The sequence below is a fragment of the Prosopis cineraria genome, unplaced genomic scaffold, assembly GCF_029017545.1.
Source record: "Prosopis cineraria cultivar Desert tree isolate PC_DT_omini unplaced genomic scaffold, ASM2901754v1 PC6, whole genome shotgun sequence".
NCBI lineage: Eukaryota > Viridiplantae > Streptophyta > Magnoliopsida > Fabales > Fabaceae > Prosopis > Prosopis cineraria.
Genome location: NW_026555337.1, coordinates 8,501,306 through 8,514,734, shown reverse-complemented (window position 1 = coordinate 8,514,734; position 13,429 = coordinate 8,501,306). Strand labels below are relative to the sequence as shown.

General features: G+C 33.9%; 1 protein-coding gene across 1 annotated transcript; it reads right to left on the bottom strand.

Moving 5' to 3' along the window:
* Positions 1-4,230: 4,230 nt before the first annotated feature.
* Positions 4,231-11,440, bottom strand: LOC129313632 (COP1-interacting protein 7). The gene is made up of 9 exons (XM_054956897.1): positions 11,106-11,440; positions 10,816-10,992; positions 10,430-10,554; positions 10,110-10,144; positions 9,977-10,029; positions 9,719-9,871; positions 8,403-8,635; positions 6,346-8,039; positions 4,231-5,694 (listed from the first exon to the last, which is right to left on the bottom strand). Exons 1-9 carry the CDS (start codon positions 11,162-11,164, stop codon positions 4,747-4,749), a joined length of 3,477 nt encoding a protein of 1,158 aa, XP_054812872.1. The 5' UTR covers positions 11,165-11,440; the 3' UTR covers positions 4,231-4,746.
* Positions 11,441-13,429: the final 1,989 nt, after the last annotated feature.

The following is a 13,429-nucleotide window of genomic DNA, read 5'->3' as shown; positions in this document are numbered from 1 at the left end:
TTTGTAATTTTAACTCAGTTGTAAGTCAATTCTTGAATTTTAACTTGCTATAACTCAATCCTTTTCGACTCAATTGTAACTCAGTTTTTAAACTTTAATTCGATGTAACTCAGTCCCTATAGTTTTAACTATTTAAAATATTAGTCCATATATTTAAAAAATAAAATTATAAAGTTTAAAATTATTTTAAATTTTAATCTCTATAAAAAATTAAAACTTTTAGTAATTTAAAATATTAGTCTCTAAATGTCAATATAATTTTATTTTTAAAAATTTTATTTTTAAAATATAAGGACCAATATTTTAAATGATTAAAACTGTAAAGACTGCGTTGCATGGTGTCAAAGTTCAAGTATTGACTCAATAATACCAGATTTAGCCTCACTTTCTTAAGGTAGTAGAGGTTGAGGGTTCGAGTCTAGAGAGGTTCTAAAAGACCTCTGCGAGGGTGCTGTTACAACAGTTTGTCAACATTTAGGGATTGAATTACAACTGAAGCAAAATTACAAGGGCTAAATAATTAATTTTTTTCTTTCTTTATCCATCAATCAATTATTATTTACTTAATTATTACATATCTATAAATAAATAAAATAATATATTATAATATGAAAAAGCTAACAAGATCATTCAAAGATCATAATCTCAAATCAGATACATAAAAACATAAGATAGACTTGTGAGATAGATTGAGGTGTTCATACTATTTGCAAATCAAAGGTACTTTTCTCTTTTATTTTTTGATTCTTTTCATCAGATTATTATGGAGATTCAGATAAACAACGTCAAAAAGCAAGAAACAAAGTGAAAATTGGGAGCATCTCATGCAAGACATTGCAGAATCAATTTTGGGAAGATTGGGCCTCAAGGACTTCTTAAAATTCGGTCTAGTTTGTTCATATTGGCAAGCAATGCTCGGCAACGCCATCATAAACCAACAACGTCATCCTATTCTTCAGATTCCATTACTCGTGCTATGCCCTAACACTGTCAAAAAAGGAAAATCAGATTCCTTGCTTCTTTGAGGTAAATGCTGAAAGAGTCCTTCGCCCTAGCCGCCTATATCCCAAATGGCAAACCGTTCTTGGTACAATCAATGGTTGGTTGATGATGACTGAAGCTATAACTAATAAGGATTCACTAGACTGACTCTTCTTCTTCTTCAACCAAGTGTCAAGTGCTAGGGTTATCTTATCATTAAAAACAAGTGATCATAGTCACATTCCACGTATTACAAAAATAGTGGCTTCCTCTGCACCCTATAATAATTGCCATAACAACTCAATCTTTATTGTAGGTCTGGCTCGTTCTAGCATTATTTTTTGTAAGATGACAAATAAGTCATGGAGTTTGATAAGAGACGGAAGTGGTAGAAACTTCTTAGATGTAGTCATCATTGGCAACTTATTATACGTTTCAGCTGATAAATCAGTATCAGTAAATTAAATGGTATAGAAATTTATAATCTTCTTGACCTACTGGACAAGTCTGATATGAATAATGCTCCTAGAGCTCAAAAATTTGTTGCGCTTGACCCCAAACGAAAAATCAATAACTACTTTATTCCTAGATTTAGGAACAACCAGTATTATGTTGATGGTGGAGAAGTTATTCGTTTCGCCCATGATGTAGTTTTTGGAGAAGTAATGCTGCTTGTGAAGCGATTTGATATTACTGGTTCTGTATTGGACCCTCCTACTCTATCTAATGTAAAAGGATTGAGAGTGTCGAAGTTGGATAGAACTAGAAATGATGGAGTCCAATGGGTGGAGGTCGAAGACTTGGGTGATCATTTGGTGTTTTTTGATAGATTCAATTGTAGGTTAATCCCAATTAATGGTTTCCGGGGAAATTTTAGAAGAGATGGGAATGTTTTGCTCGTCAGACAAGAGTTTACATTCTTTTAATGTATCTGAATATTCAATCTTACTCAACTGGGCCACATGCTGTTGCTTCGTGCCAAATCTTAGTTAACTTATAATTCTATTCTTTATTTAGAAAGATTTGTGATTTGATAGACATTAATGAAAGATTTTATACATTTGATCTCATAATATGTATTTTGATTACTTTTATATATTTACATGTATTTCCATGTCCACAAAAGACACAAGTATAGTAATTACAGGGCGGTCACATATGATTGAGGAGAAGCAAATGCAATCTTACATTGGAGAAAATTGCATGGAATTAGTGCGCATTTTTTTATATTTTGGTCACCCCTAGCTAGTTCTACCCAAATTCATTCGACTTTTTTAATCCATAATATTAACTGAAAGCATATGCATGTAGTACCAACTAAACCAGATTCTAATAATTTTTATAAAAGAATTTATTTATTTACCTTTTATGATTTTATAGTTTCTTTTGGACTAGGAAAAATTCAGTAAGGACCTCTTAGCCCAATTTAATTTCAGTCAAAGTCACCCCTAAAATTCTGAAATTTCATTGTACACGTGAGGGATTAAAATGAAATTAAAGAATTGATTGAAATGACTTTATTGTCCCCAATGATATGAACAATTAATATATGAAAAATGAATAAGTGACATATGAAAAATAAACAAGTGATACATGGAAAATGAACAACTGACGTAGGTAGAATTTACAACTTTCATAATAGCATAATACCACTATGAATATAAACAAATAAAATTGGGCATATAAACAACTAGTATATGAAAAATGAATATTTAATGTATGAAAAATGAACAAGTAGAATGAGGGTTGTAAATTCATAATGGTATTAAGCTATTAACAAGAGTTGTGAATTTCACTTACGTCATTTATTCATGTTCCTTACAAGAATTATTCATGTGTCTAATTTCACCGAAAATAATAAAGTTATTTTAGTTGGTTCTTTAATTTCATTTTAGTTTCCCATATGTGCGGTGAAATTTTAAAATTTTAAGGGTTTTGATTGAAATTAAATTGGGTGAAGGGTCCTCACTAAAATTTTTCTTTTGGACTATTATGTAAATTTATTGACCTTTTCCATGTATAAATAATGACATAGTTTTTTTAGGTAATGTTCATGAAATTGTTTTAATTAAATAATTACTGATTCTCTATATTTTGTATAAAATATAAATATTTTTATGAGGAAATTACCTTGAGAAATACTGTGATTTTTATCAAAGCATGTCATCAATCAACTCTTTAATAACAAAGATTAATTTAGATTTGCTATCAAATCCAAAAAAGTAATACTTATCATCCTAATGATTCTCTATATTTTGCATAAAATATAAATATTTTTATGAGGAAATTACCTTGAGAAATACTGGAAATTTTATCAAAGCATCAATCAACTCTTCAATGACAAAAGATTAATTTAGATTTGCTATCAAATCCAAAAAAGCAATACTCATCATTCTAATGATTGAGGTTTGTTTAGCTTGTCTAAATCTATAGTTAATTTGTTTTCTTCTTTTGATATGAAAAGATTGATGACCGACGTTTTCAAGTTTTAGACACATGATTTTTCTTCCCTTGACTTGGTAAGAATGATTGATGATAAGCTTGATGATAAGTTTTGTACAAAGAATGATTAACGACCGACATGTGTGTGTATCATTGACATGCATGCCAATGTTGAATTTGAATTTTTGAAAGAAATGGTAACGTTTTAGGGAGAAAAAACTACTTGAAATTAGAAGACATGTTTATCCCTTAGTTTAATTTTGAAAAACCATAATTATTGATTCTTATAGTATTAACATGTTTTGATACATGTCTTTATAGTCTGTTTTTTTGTTGTTGCTCAAATCCCTTTAATTTATCCTGTCTATAACGTTAGTTCGTTTATTTTTTTTAATATGCTTAGAAAGATGATAAAATGATAGCAACACTGTTAAATATGCTGACATGTGATTAATGCCATTAATTTGTGTTGAGGTGAAATTATAATTCAACAAATTAACAACATTGTCCACCACATTCAATTTCATGCTTCATATGAAATCTGAATTAACTAGAGGATCCAAATCCCATTTTATGTTGATAATAATTAATAAATAATGATACTGAGTTTGGTTTATATGTGTCTCTGATCATGTCTACATGTGAGACATGATTTTTGAGCGCAGAGCTATGTTCAGGCAGATGCGTTACCAACGCATTGGTTTGTTTATACTGCAGAACATAATAACAAATGAATAACTGACAAAAGAATTTATAATTTTTATGTTTGTCCCCTATACAGTATAAAATATAAGGCTTGCAATAACATAAATTTAAGGTATAAAATTTTATTTCATATTGTGATGGATAATCAAGCACATGTTCCTTGAATGCACAGAATGAAGCTTCATTACAAAAAACCCCCAACATCAAAAATTGAAAAAAAAAAAAATCTTCCCAATTTAAATTGAAAAAAAAAAAAACAAAAGAACCTTAATATGAAATCTGAATGCAGAACGAACGTTACAGCTTCTGGCATTCACAAAAGAGAATCAGCCCCGTACAAAGTAACGATTGCCTGCGTGACCTTTTCTTCAGAGGATATGCCATATAAGTTACATTACAAACAAATCCCTGCACATGACAGCTTATTGTTATGTCTGGCAAGCAGTAAAATAGCTACAATCTTCAATATGATATTGATGACCATTTCTTATGAAGAAACTGTCTTCACACCGGTAGTTGAGTAGCCCAAAGAACGGGTAACAAGGGCTTCTAAGTAATCAGAACTCTTCAGTTGCTTGTCATAAACAAATTTTCACAACATCAGTCTACAGAGGTATCTCAACTTTTTGTCCCAAAGAAAAGAAGCTTACGAAACCCTTTTGCAGCTTTAGAAGAATCCTCACCACTGTTCCATTTCTTCCGGGAATGGACCGGTTCTGACATCAAGCCACCAGTAGGTGGAGGGGTGGAAATTTCTATCCCAGATATTTTAGTTGAGGCAGGAGAATTTTCATGTGATTCATGATAGACCTTGGAATCCACAGAAGACACAGTTATAGCATTGTCCAGTGATGCTGCTTTAGGATTTATGATCACATCAGCAGCATTTTCTGGTTTATCTTCTCTAGGAGCTGAAGATATCTTGTCCAGTACTTCAACTTTTGACAGATTTGTTCCAAATGTGCGACCTTGATTTGGCATAGAGTTTTCAAGCATGGAATCTCTTTCTGAAATCAAATGTCCTGCATTGTTCTCTGTAGAAGTCCTGGGTATCTCTGTAATGTCTTTTAATCCAACATTGAAATCATTTGGTTCAACAGATTGGGTAGCACTATGTTTTGATGGCAACACTAATTCACCTTCAATGTCATGTGGAGTCTGAGCATTAGTGCCAGAAGGAAGGACTCCATTTTGGTGCTTCTTGTCATCTTTTTTATTCAAAGATTTGACTTCTTTGGGACCCAGTTTTTTCTTTTCTGCACTAGCAGTCTTTTTTGGAGGAAGCCCATTTGCCTTCGAGGGAGGTTTCTTTGTTGTACCAGATTTTGCTCGAGGCAGTGAAGCCTTCTGACTTACTCGAGCAGCAGCAAGGCGCTCAATAGTTGAATTCCTGAGGACTGGTTTGTGCAATTTCTTCATTTCCTCCGTAGATGGATGATTAGGCTTCTCATTCTTTACTGAAGTTAAGGAAGTCTTATTTCCTGTTCCCGTCTTAGAACTTCTTTCGGCAATTCTTTTCTGGCGCTGAATCATTAGCTCCTCCCTTCTCTTTCTATTTTCTTCTTCCTATGAATGGAAGAGGGCATAGAAGTGAACAAAATCAGAAAGGTGCAAGGTGCTCTAATCCAACAATGAAATAAATCTGAGTGATTTAGAACATTTGAAAGGAAAATGTATTCCACATGTATCTGGTGTAATATAAAAGTGATTTAATGCTGAACAATGGAGGCAACAAAGAAGCCCCTTCACAGACACGGATAACGATGATTAGCACTATTGGTTAGTGAAGTTACATCCGGCAGTTTGATGCAATGAGATAAGTATGCCCCCTTAAAAGAGGTGGCAAAATCCAAAGCAATCTAGAAGAGGACACACTGCCCGCAACTCTTAAAATCCATGGTCAAACTTCACAATTAACAAAATGAGAACTTTGTTAGTTATATGCCACTTAAATAAATAAATTAAAAAAAATGAACACCTTGGTTTAGATCCTCACATGAAAAGGGTAGCAATTATAGACCACTTAGTTAAAGCTTCGGGCCAATAAAGAATTTTGCTATCCTCCACAACAAACTAGCAGACGGTGACCAGCACTATTGTTGGTTATGGATATGATAGAAGCACCGAAACATCCCAATTGATAATAACATGTTTAAAGTATTCATGTTTCACTAAATGTTTCAGGGAAATTAATAGAACCGAACACTAGTAAGTTACCTTTTCATATTTGCTCTTCACTGTTGTGGTTCTGCTTCCCGGGGATGCTTTGCTTCTTGATGTGATATCAGATCTGCTCTTCCCAAGAGATCCATTTAGGGCTTTAGACTTGATCTCTTTACTCAAAACTTTCCCAGTTCGAACTCCAGAAGTTTTGGTATCTGTGCCCTTAGTGTTCGACAGCTGCTTTTCATCTGCTTCAACATTCAAAGACTTGCTATTTTGTTCTTTTGACGAAATGTCATTTTCATAGTCCATCTCTAAAGTCCAAGGTCCCACTCTCTGCTCCACAGCTGTTTCACGATCAAGCACCATAAAAAGATCATTTGGCTCATGGGCATTTACTTTTTCATTCCTATTTTGCAAACTTTCTTGCCTGCTGTTTGCCAATTCCGTAGAAATAATGTCTGAATCCAAGCTCATTTGTGCTGCTGATAGAGAACTGAACTGGTTTTCTGATGAACGAGATTGGATCATGAAAGAGTCATCGGCCACTACACCTTTGTTGTTGTTTCCAGCATGAGAACCGCCAGTAGCTGATGATGAAATGGAATCCCCTTTGAAAATACTAAAATCTTTGTTTTTATCTTCATTTGCTGGTTTACCTGACTGGCTGACAATGAACCAGTCCTCTTCTTTATGGCATTTAGTGAGGGAAGACACTGTGCCAAAGCTAGGTAGAACAGAAGTATAGTTCCCTGATTCTTCATTTCTCTGTGAAAACAGAAACTCCTCATCTGTGCTATTTATTTTCTTCACAATAGGAAATCCATCATTGCCTTCCTTATAGTATTCAATACGAGTTTGATTCCCACAGTCAAATTTTCCACCCGCCACAATAAAGGAATCATTTGAAACTGCTTTCGTCACTTTGTCAGATTTTAATTGGAATGCAGATGACCCTTCATGCTCAAAATTTTTATTCCCAGCATATTCGTCCTCAAACTGTAAAGGATGCTTTTGTGCACCAGATGTAGGCTCCTCTTCTCTCAAAAGAAGACTCTGGAAAGCACCCCAGTTGTCATTGTCTTTAGTTACTGCTCTAGTTTCCTGACCAGTAGCACTACCGTTTTGCTTGCCAGGGAGTTTTGTCCTATCTCTTTTCTTGTGATGACGGGAGGTTGACTTGTGTCTTCTCTCCAACGAATCTAGAGCTTCCTCTACTTGATGCTTTAGGGAATCCCCATTGATGTATTCTTCATTATTTGACAAACTCCCCTCTGAGACACTACCCTTTTCACCATCTCCATTAGAGGTTATATAATTAATATTGCGGATAACAACCTTCCTTGAGGACTTCTTTCCAAGTTTCTTTTTTCCATGTTTAGCTCGTTTCTCTGAATCACTCCCATAACTAGAGTTGTCAGAGGCAGTTGATTCATATTCTTCAGAATTGTCCTGTGCTTGGGAATGTTTCTTCTTTTTACTAGATTCTTTACGATTCCGATGATCATCCAGCTCTTGGTCAATGACAGAATGGGAATCTTCCATGTTTGGAGGCCAATGCACATTTCCTGGAAAATATGAGGAGGGAACCTGCATACCAGGGTACAGATAGCCTGGATAAGGTGGCATTTGTTGAAAGACAGGACCCTGAAAATGGTGATACGGGGGAAGATGATTTGGCCATGGCACTGGCCTTAGAGTCCTTCCATCTGTTAAGTGTGTTTGAGCTGACGTTGGCAAGCCATTGTCTGCATATTTTCAAAGCAATAAATAATTATCAAAATGCTCCTATGGTATCTGTACAAGATTTATGTTTGATCTTTTCAAAAACACTTTCAAAAAATTAGGAACACATTCATGAACTCCAACTGGTATTTTCACATGTCTGATTTAGGGTTAGCCATGCATAAAATCACTATTTATAGGGAATGCATGTATAATTTCTCAGCATTCCCAAAATCCAAGAATTCTTTTCTTGTTTATGAATGAAGAAAAGAGACTGAAATAAGGGAGATTACCATTAAGATAATATATTTTTACAAACCCAATTAGGAGTATAGAAAAGATACCTTGGCTATGAACCCAGTTTGGAAGGAGTACAGAAAAGATACCTTGATTAATGTCCAGACTTGCATGGCTTGGGGTTGACTCAGAGACTGATGCATCAACTAAGCCATTTTGCTTCCCACCAGGATCATTAGCTTCACCAGCTAGTATAATTCCTGATGTTCTCAAGTATGGCAATTCTGGATGTGAATGTGCCTGCATTGCAGCTATCTCATCTATCCAGAGCCTATCTTCATTCTTCTGCTTGCACAGTTCTAGGAAATTAATGCATGCTTCCCTAAACAAAGCAGAAATTAATATTACACAGCAAAAGTTGGAAAGCATTTTCATGCATAAAGTGAAGGGCTTCAGAACGTGGTAAAGACAGAGGAAAAAAAATTCTGAATCCTTCAGTCCATGACTCTGGACCAAGCAATCTGAGTATATTCCGCTCTTGATTCAAAATACCAAAAAGAACAAGAAAGAACCGATAATATCAACAAACTTTGAGCATAGATTTGTGCAATTCTGAATTAGATTCAAAGATGAACTTAACATTGAATATCATTCAAAAGTACTTTCTATTATTTAGACGGTAATTATTAAGAGCTTCTATAAAGCAAATAAAACCTAACAACATCCCCCTTTTGTGTGTATTAAAATTACATTTATTGTTTACTGCTATCTTTCCTTGCCAAGTTAAACTCATGACAACAAATAATGCCTGCTGATAAATTTGCCAGATTTTTATTGCAACTTTTTTTTCTAATAACTCCATAACAGGTGCACAAGGCTTGATTTCATTACATAAAACAAGACTTGTTCACTAAGCAGTTGAAAAATCTGGACTTTCCACCCAAAAGGGAAGGAGACAATATGTTGAGCTCCTGAAGAGGTATCATCCAGGCTATGTCATGCCAAATCAAATTGAGTACTCTCTATTTATGCATTCATGCATTCGGAGAGGTAATGCTAGGGAGAATATAGCAGAGTATGAGATCCATACATCATAATTACGCTCATTTAATATTCTCTCTGACACCCCCCCCCCCCGGGCAAAAAAAAATGCATCCTCTACATTCACTTCAGTTTTGTGAATGTAAAGGAAATGGACTGCAAAAGTAAGCTAAATGTCCAAAGAACATATCAGTTATGGAACAAAACTAAGTTAATAGGATACCCAAGAAGTTACGAGATTATGTGACAAAAATAACAAATCAAAATTTGAAACATGTAAGAAAAAAGAAATTAAATGTAGTAACACTTTAATGAGGTCTAAAATTTCTTCAGTCATATTTTCTAGTAAATCCATATATTACAGTTTCAGCTCCAGGTGAACAGTTTTGATTGATCGTAGTTATTAACTCATATTTTAGCGAACCTTAAACGAGATGCTCCAAAAGTGTCAGCAAAGTATATGAGATCATCTAAGGAGTCCAAGTCAAATCCTGCAACTAAAGCACGAGCATATGCCATTGCTTGCTCTTTGCGAAGCATTGCTTTACGATTATCCAAAACACGTTGAAGGCGAACCCTGATTATTAACCAGAGAGAAAAATGTTTTTCAGGACAATTAGATTTATTTTAATGAACAAAAAAAGTTTTGCAAGAAACCACAAACTTCAACTACTACCTCTACCTGGAATTTTCTTCACATTCAACTTGATTGGTTCCATTAAGTTCATCTTTCAGCTAAAATGCACCAGGCGGCATAGGGTCAATGCATAGCCAAATTTACCAAGGTAACCTCAGCAAGATTCTCATATGCATACCTTGGAGATAGTATTTGACCTTTTGGAGTTCCAATCTGCATGCGAGACATTACCCATTAATTTCAGTTCAGGAAATGAATCATTTTGATATAATGCATCAAACAAGAAAAGTTTGAACGTGAAGTTCTCCGTCATTATTTGATTTAATTTCATGGATACAATGTTAATATTTGAGAGTGGAGATTCAGCATAAACAACTTGTCTTTATGAATGAGTAGACGAGCAGTTGCATCTAGGAAGTGGATTGAAAATTAAAAACTAAACTTTAAGGAAACTGATCAAATCTGGAAAATACAGCTGCAATCTCGGATATCCAATACCTTCTGCCTCAGCTCCCACGCTGCTGTTCTCACTTGATTGAATAGAACCTTCAATCTGCTCAATCTCTTTCTCTATTGTCACAAGCCTTTCTAATACTTCTGGCGTGCTTACGAATCTCACAAACCTGTTGAAACAGATAAATAAGCTCGTGCATCTTATCTTCTAAGTTACAAAAAGCTCAGCAGCATTTGCATTGTCAGTTAAATTTTTAACAGTATATATAACTATACAACATAGCATTCAGAGTCAAAAATTGTGTGAAAATCGTTGATGAGCCCCAAAGTTTGGATTTCTCAACATCTTAGATACTAATGATCTAATTATCAACACTCAATGTAAGTACAAACAACAAAACTACGCAAAAAGTTGAGGGATAAAGAATTACCTCTGGAGGGTGGCTTTGGTGAACCATGGAGCGTGAGCACCTGGAGGGCGAAGAACAATAGAATACCCACCTTTCGAAATCTGATCCTTTGCGGTCTTGAGATGAGCAAGAAACGGTTCTAAGAGCCCTGAAGCTACGCTCTCACTCACACCTCCAGCAACAACAACGAGGTCACATCTTCAACACAGAAATGACAACGATTCAGGGACAAAAAATCACAAAGTAGAAACAAAATAACCAAATTAGCAGCAAACTTTCCTAGTGTGTATGAAAATGTGAAGTTGCAGAACCTGGTGCGAGTTGGGGTGAGCTGAAAAAGCGCGTGATCGATACGAGTACGGGGGTCCATATCCAAGGGAGAATGACAATCAATTCGAAATCTCAGTCCAGTCGGAGTTTGATTAGGACCCTTTATGCCAGTCCCTGGGTTTGTGAGATGCTTGCTTCACATGGAATGAAAGAGAAGATGAAGAAGAAGCACATGGGGGGAGGGTGAGTGAGAGAGTGTGGGAATGGCAGGGGAATTTGTGGAGTTTCAAATGTGGGTCCAACAGAACCTGTTGTCTCCTTCGGTTCAGAGAAGAAATGTTTGTGTAGAAAGAGCATGTAGAGATACAAGGTGGTATAGCGAGTGGGTGAGAGGTCCATTTCATGTTCTCTGCTAGCTTATCGTCCAAGAGAGAAATGTTGAGAGAGAACTTTGTTCTGCTTTTGCCTTGTCGGTGTCACACCGACGAATTGAATTGAATTGAATTGAAGAGCGTGATGGTGGGGTGAGACTGAGAGGTGGCGGGAGGAATAATAACAGTAGTTGGTATCAGTATCAGTGCCAACTACAGCACGAAAGAAAAAAATGCCACCCCTTCCCCCTCACGCAAACATTAATTCCATTTCTAGTTTATACCATGGCTGGAAAAAAAAAAAAAAAAGAGTACAGTGAATTTCTTCTTCATTTGAGTTATTTGTTTTGTCCCACAGCTGTTACAAACTAGATTGAATATTTTGAATATTTTTATATATTTTGTTACGTGAATCAACTAATTTCACAATATATGACAGTTTTTAGAAATTATATTTGATCCAAAATATAGAATATTGCATATTTTTTATATTTGTTTCCTCTGTTTCTTTTTTTAAAAAAATAATATATTAAACTTTCAGTTGTTATTATTAAATCATTTATATAAAATATTTAATGAGAATGTAATTAAAAATATGTAAAAATATTTTAAAAGATTAAACATTTCACCTAACTTTTTTGGTCAGATGGGGTATTTTTTTAAAATTTTATCCATCATTAAAATTAATGATCGTAATAAAGTTTTGTATAGAAATTAAAAATATGCTAATAATTTATTGCAATTAAAGAGGAGTAGAGTTGAAAAAAATTAATTACCATATCATACTATATCTTATATTTAAGATTGAGCAGTGCTTCAAAATGTTGTCATATAATTAGCAAAAGTTTAAATTACAATATCAATGCTTTATTGTTTAGTCCATTCGTCCTGGTTTATAAAATGCTTTTAAATAAAATTATACATATTGATAAAGTTTTTTAAATACATTTTATAATTTTATTTTTTAAAATAAAAATATAAACTTTTAAAAATACCTATAATTTAATACTTAATCTGTGAAAGAATACCAAAAAAAATATAATGAAAATGGTGGTACTAAAAAAATATCATTGATAGAATTTAATTTTTATAAAAATATTTTATATTTTAAAATGTCATATCTCTTTCAAAAATGTTTTTATAAATTAAGATAGAGGGAATAGTTTATGAGTGATAATATAATTGTACTTTAGACTATGGAGCCTACCTGTAATATGCGGTCGAAGCAAACACTAACATAGTTTGAAACACGACAAAAAATAAAATATGATCGATATTACCAAAATAAGAATCCTATGATAGTGTTCGTAGATGGAGTGTTGCTATCTAATCTAATTTTATTTATGAATGGGGTGGGTTTTTAAGAACTTCAAAAAGCAAGCGGAAAGTAAAATGGGACCCTGTGGCTGCAAGTGCGTTGTTTTTTTAAAAGGAGAATTTCATTCAAAAATTGCAGGAGCAATTGATTTATTTATTTTCAAATGACTTTTAAAGAATTTTAAAATATCAGTTTAATTTTATGAAACTAAACTAAAAGTAAGTTAAATCAAGATACCTTCAGTTCAAATATTAAAAAAAGAAGATCACTAGCTACCGTTAATGAAGCATTGATGATTGAAGCTTCACTAACGACAACAGCCATTAGACCTCCATCGTCAGAGCTCCAACCATAGGCTAGACCTCCGTTGTCGGTAGCTGGAGAATTATTGATAATTAATTTCTCGAAAAGTGGTCAAGGTGGGTGTAGAATTTAAAATTCGTTTACCAAAAAATTTTGAACCACCAAGTCACTCAATCCATTCAATCATATAATGCATAAAATTATATATATAATAAACATTGTTTCCAAACCATTTGATTATTACATTACTTGTTAATCCCGTAAATTTACTAGTTAATACCTTAAAATGACTTGTTAATTACTTAACCTTTCTTGTTAACCCCAAGACTCCTGCAATGGAAATAAATTACTTGTTAATCATGCAACTATACTT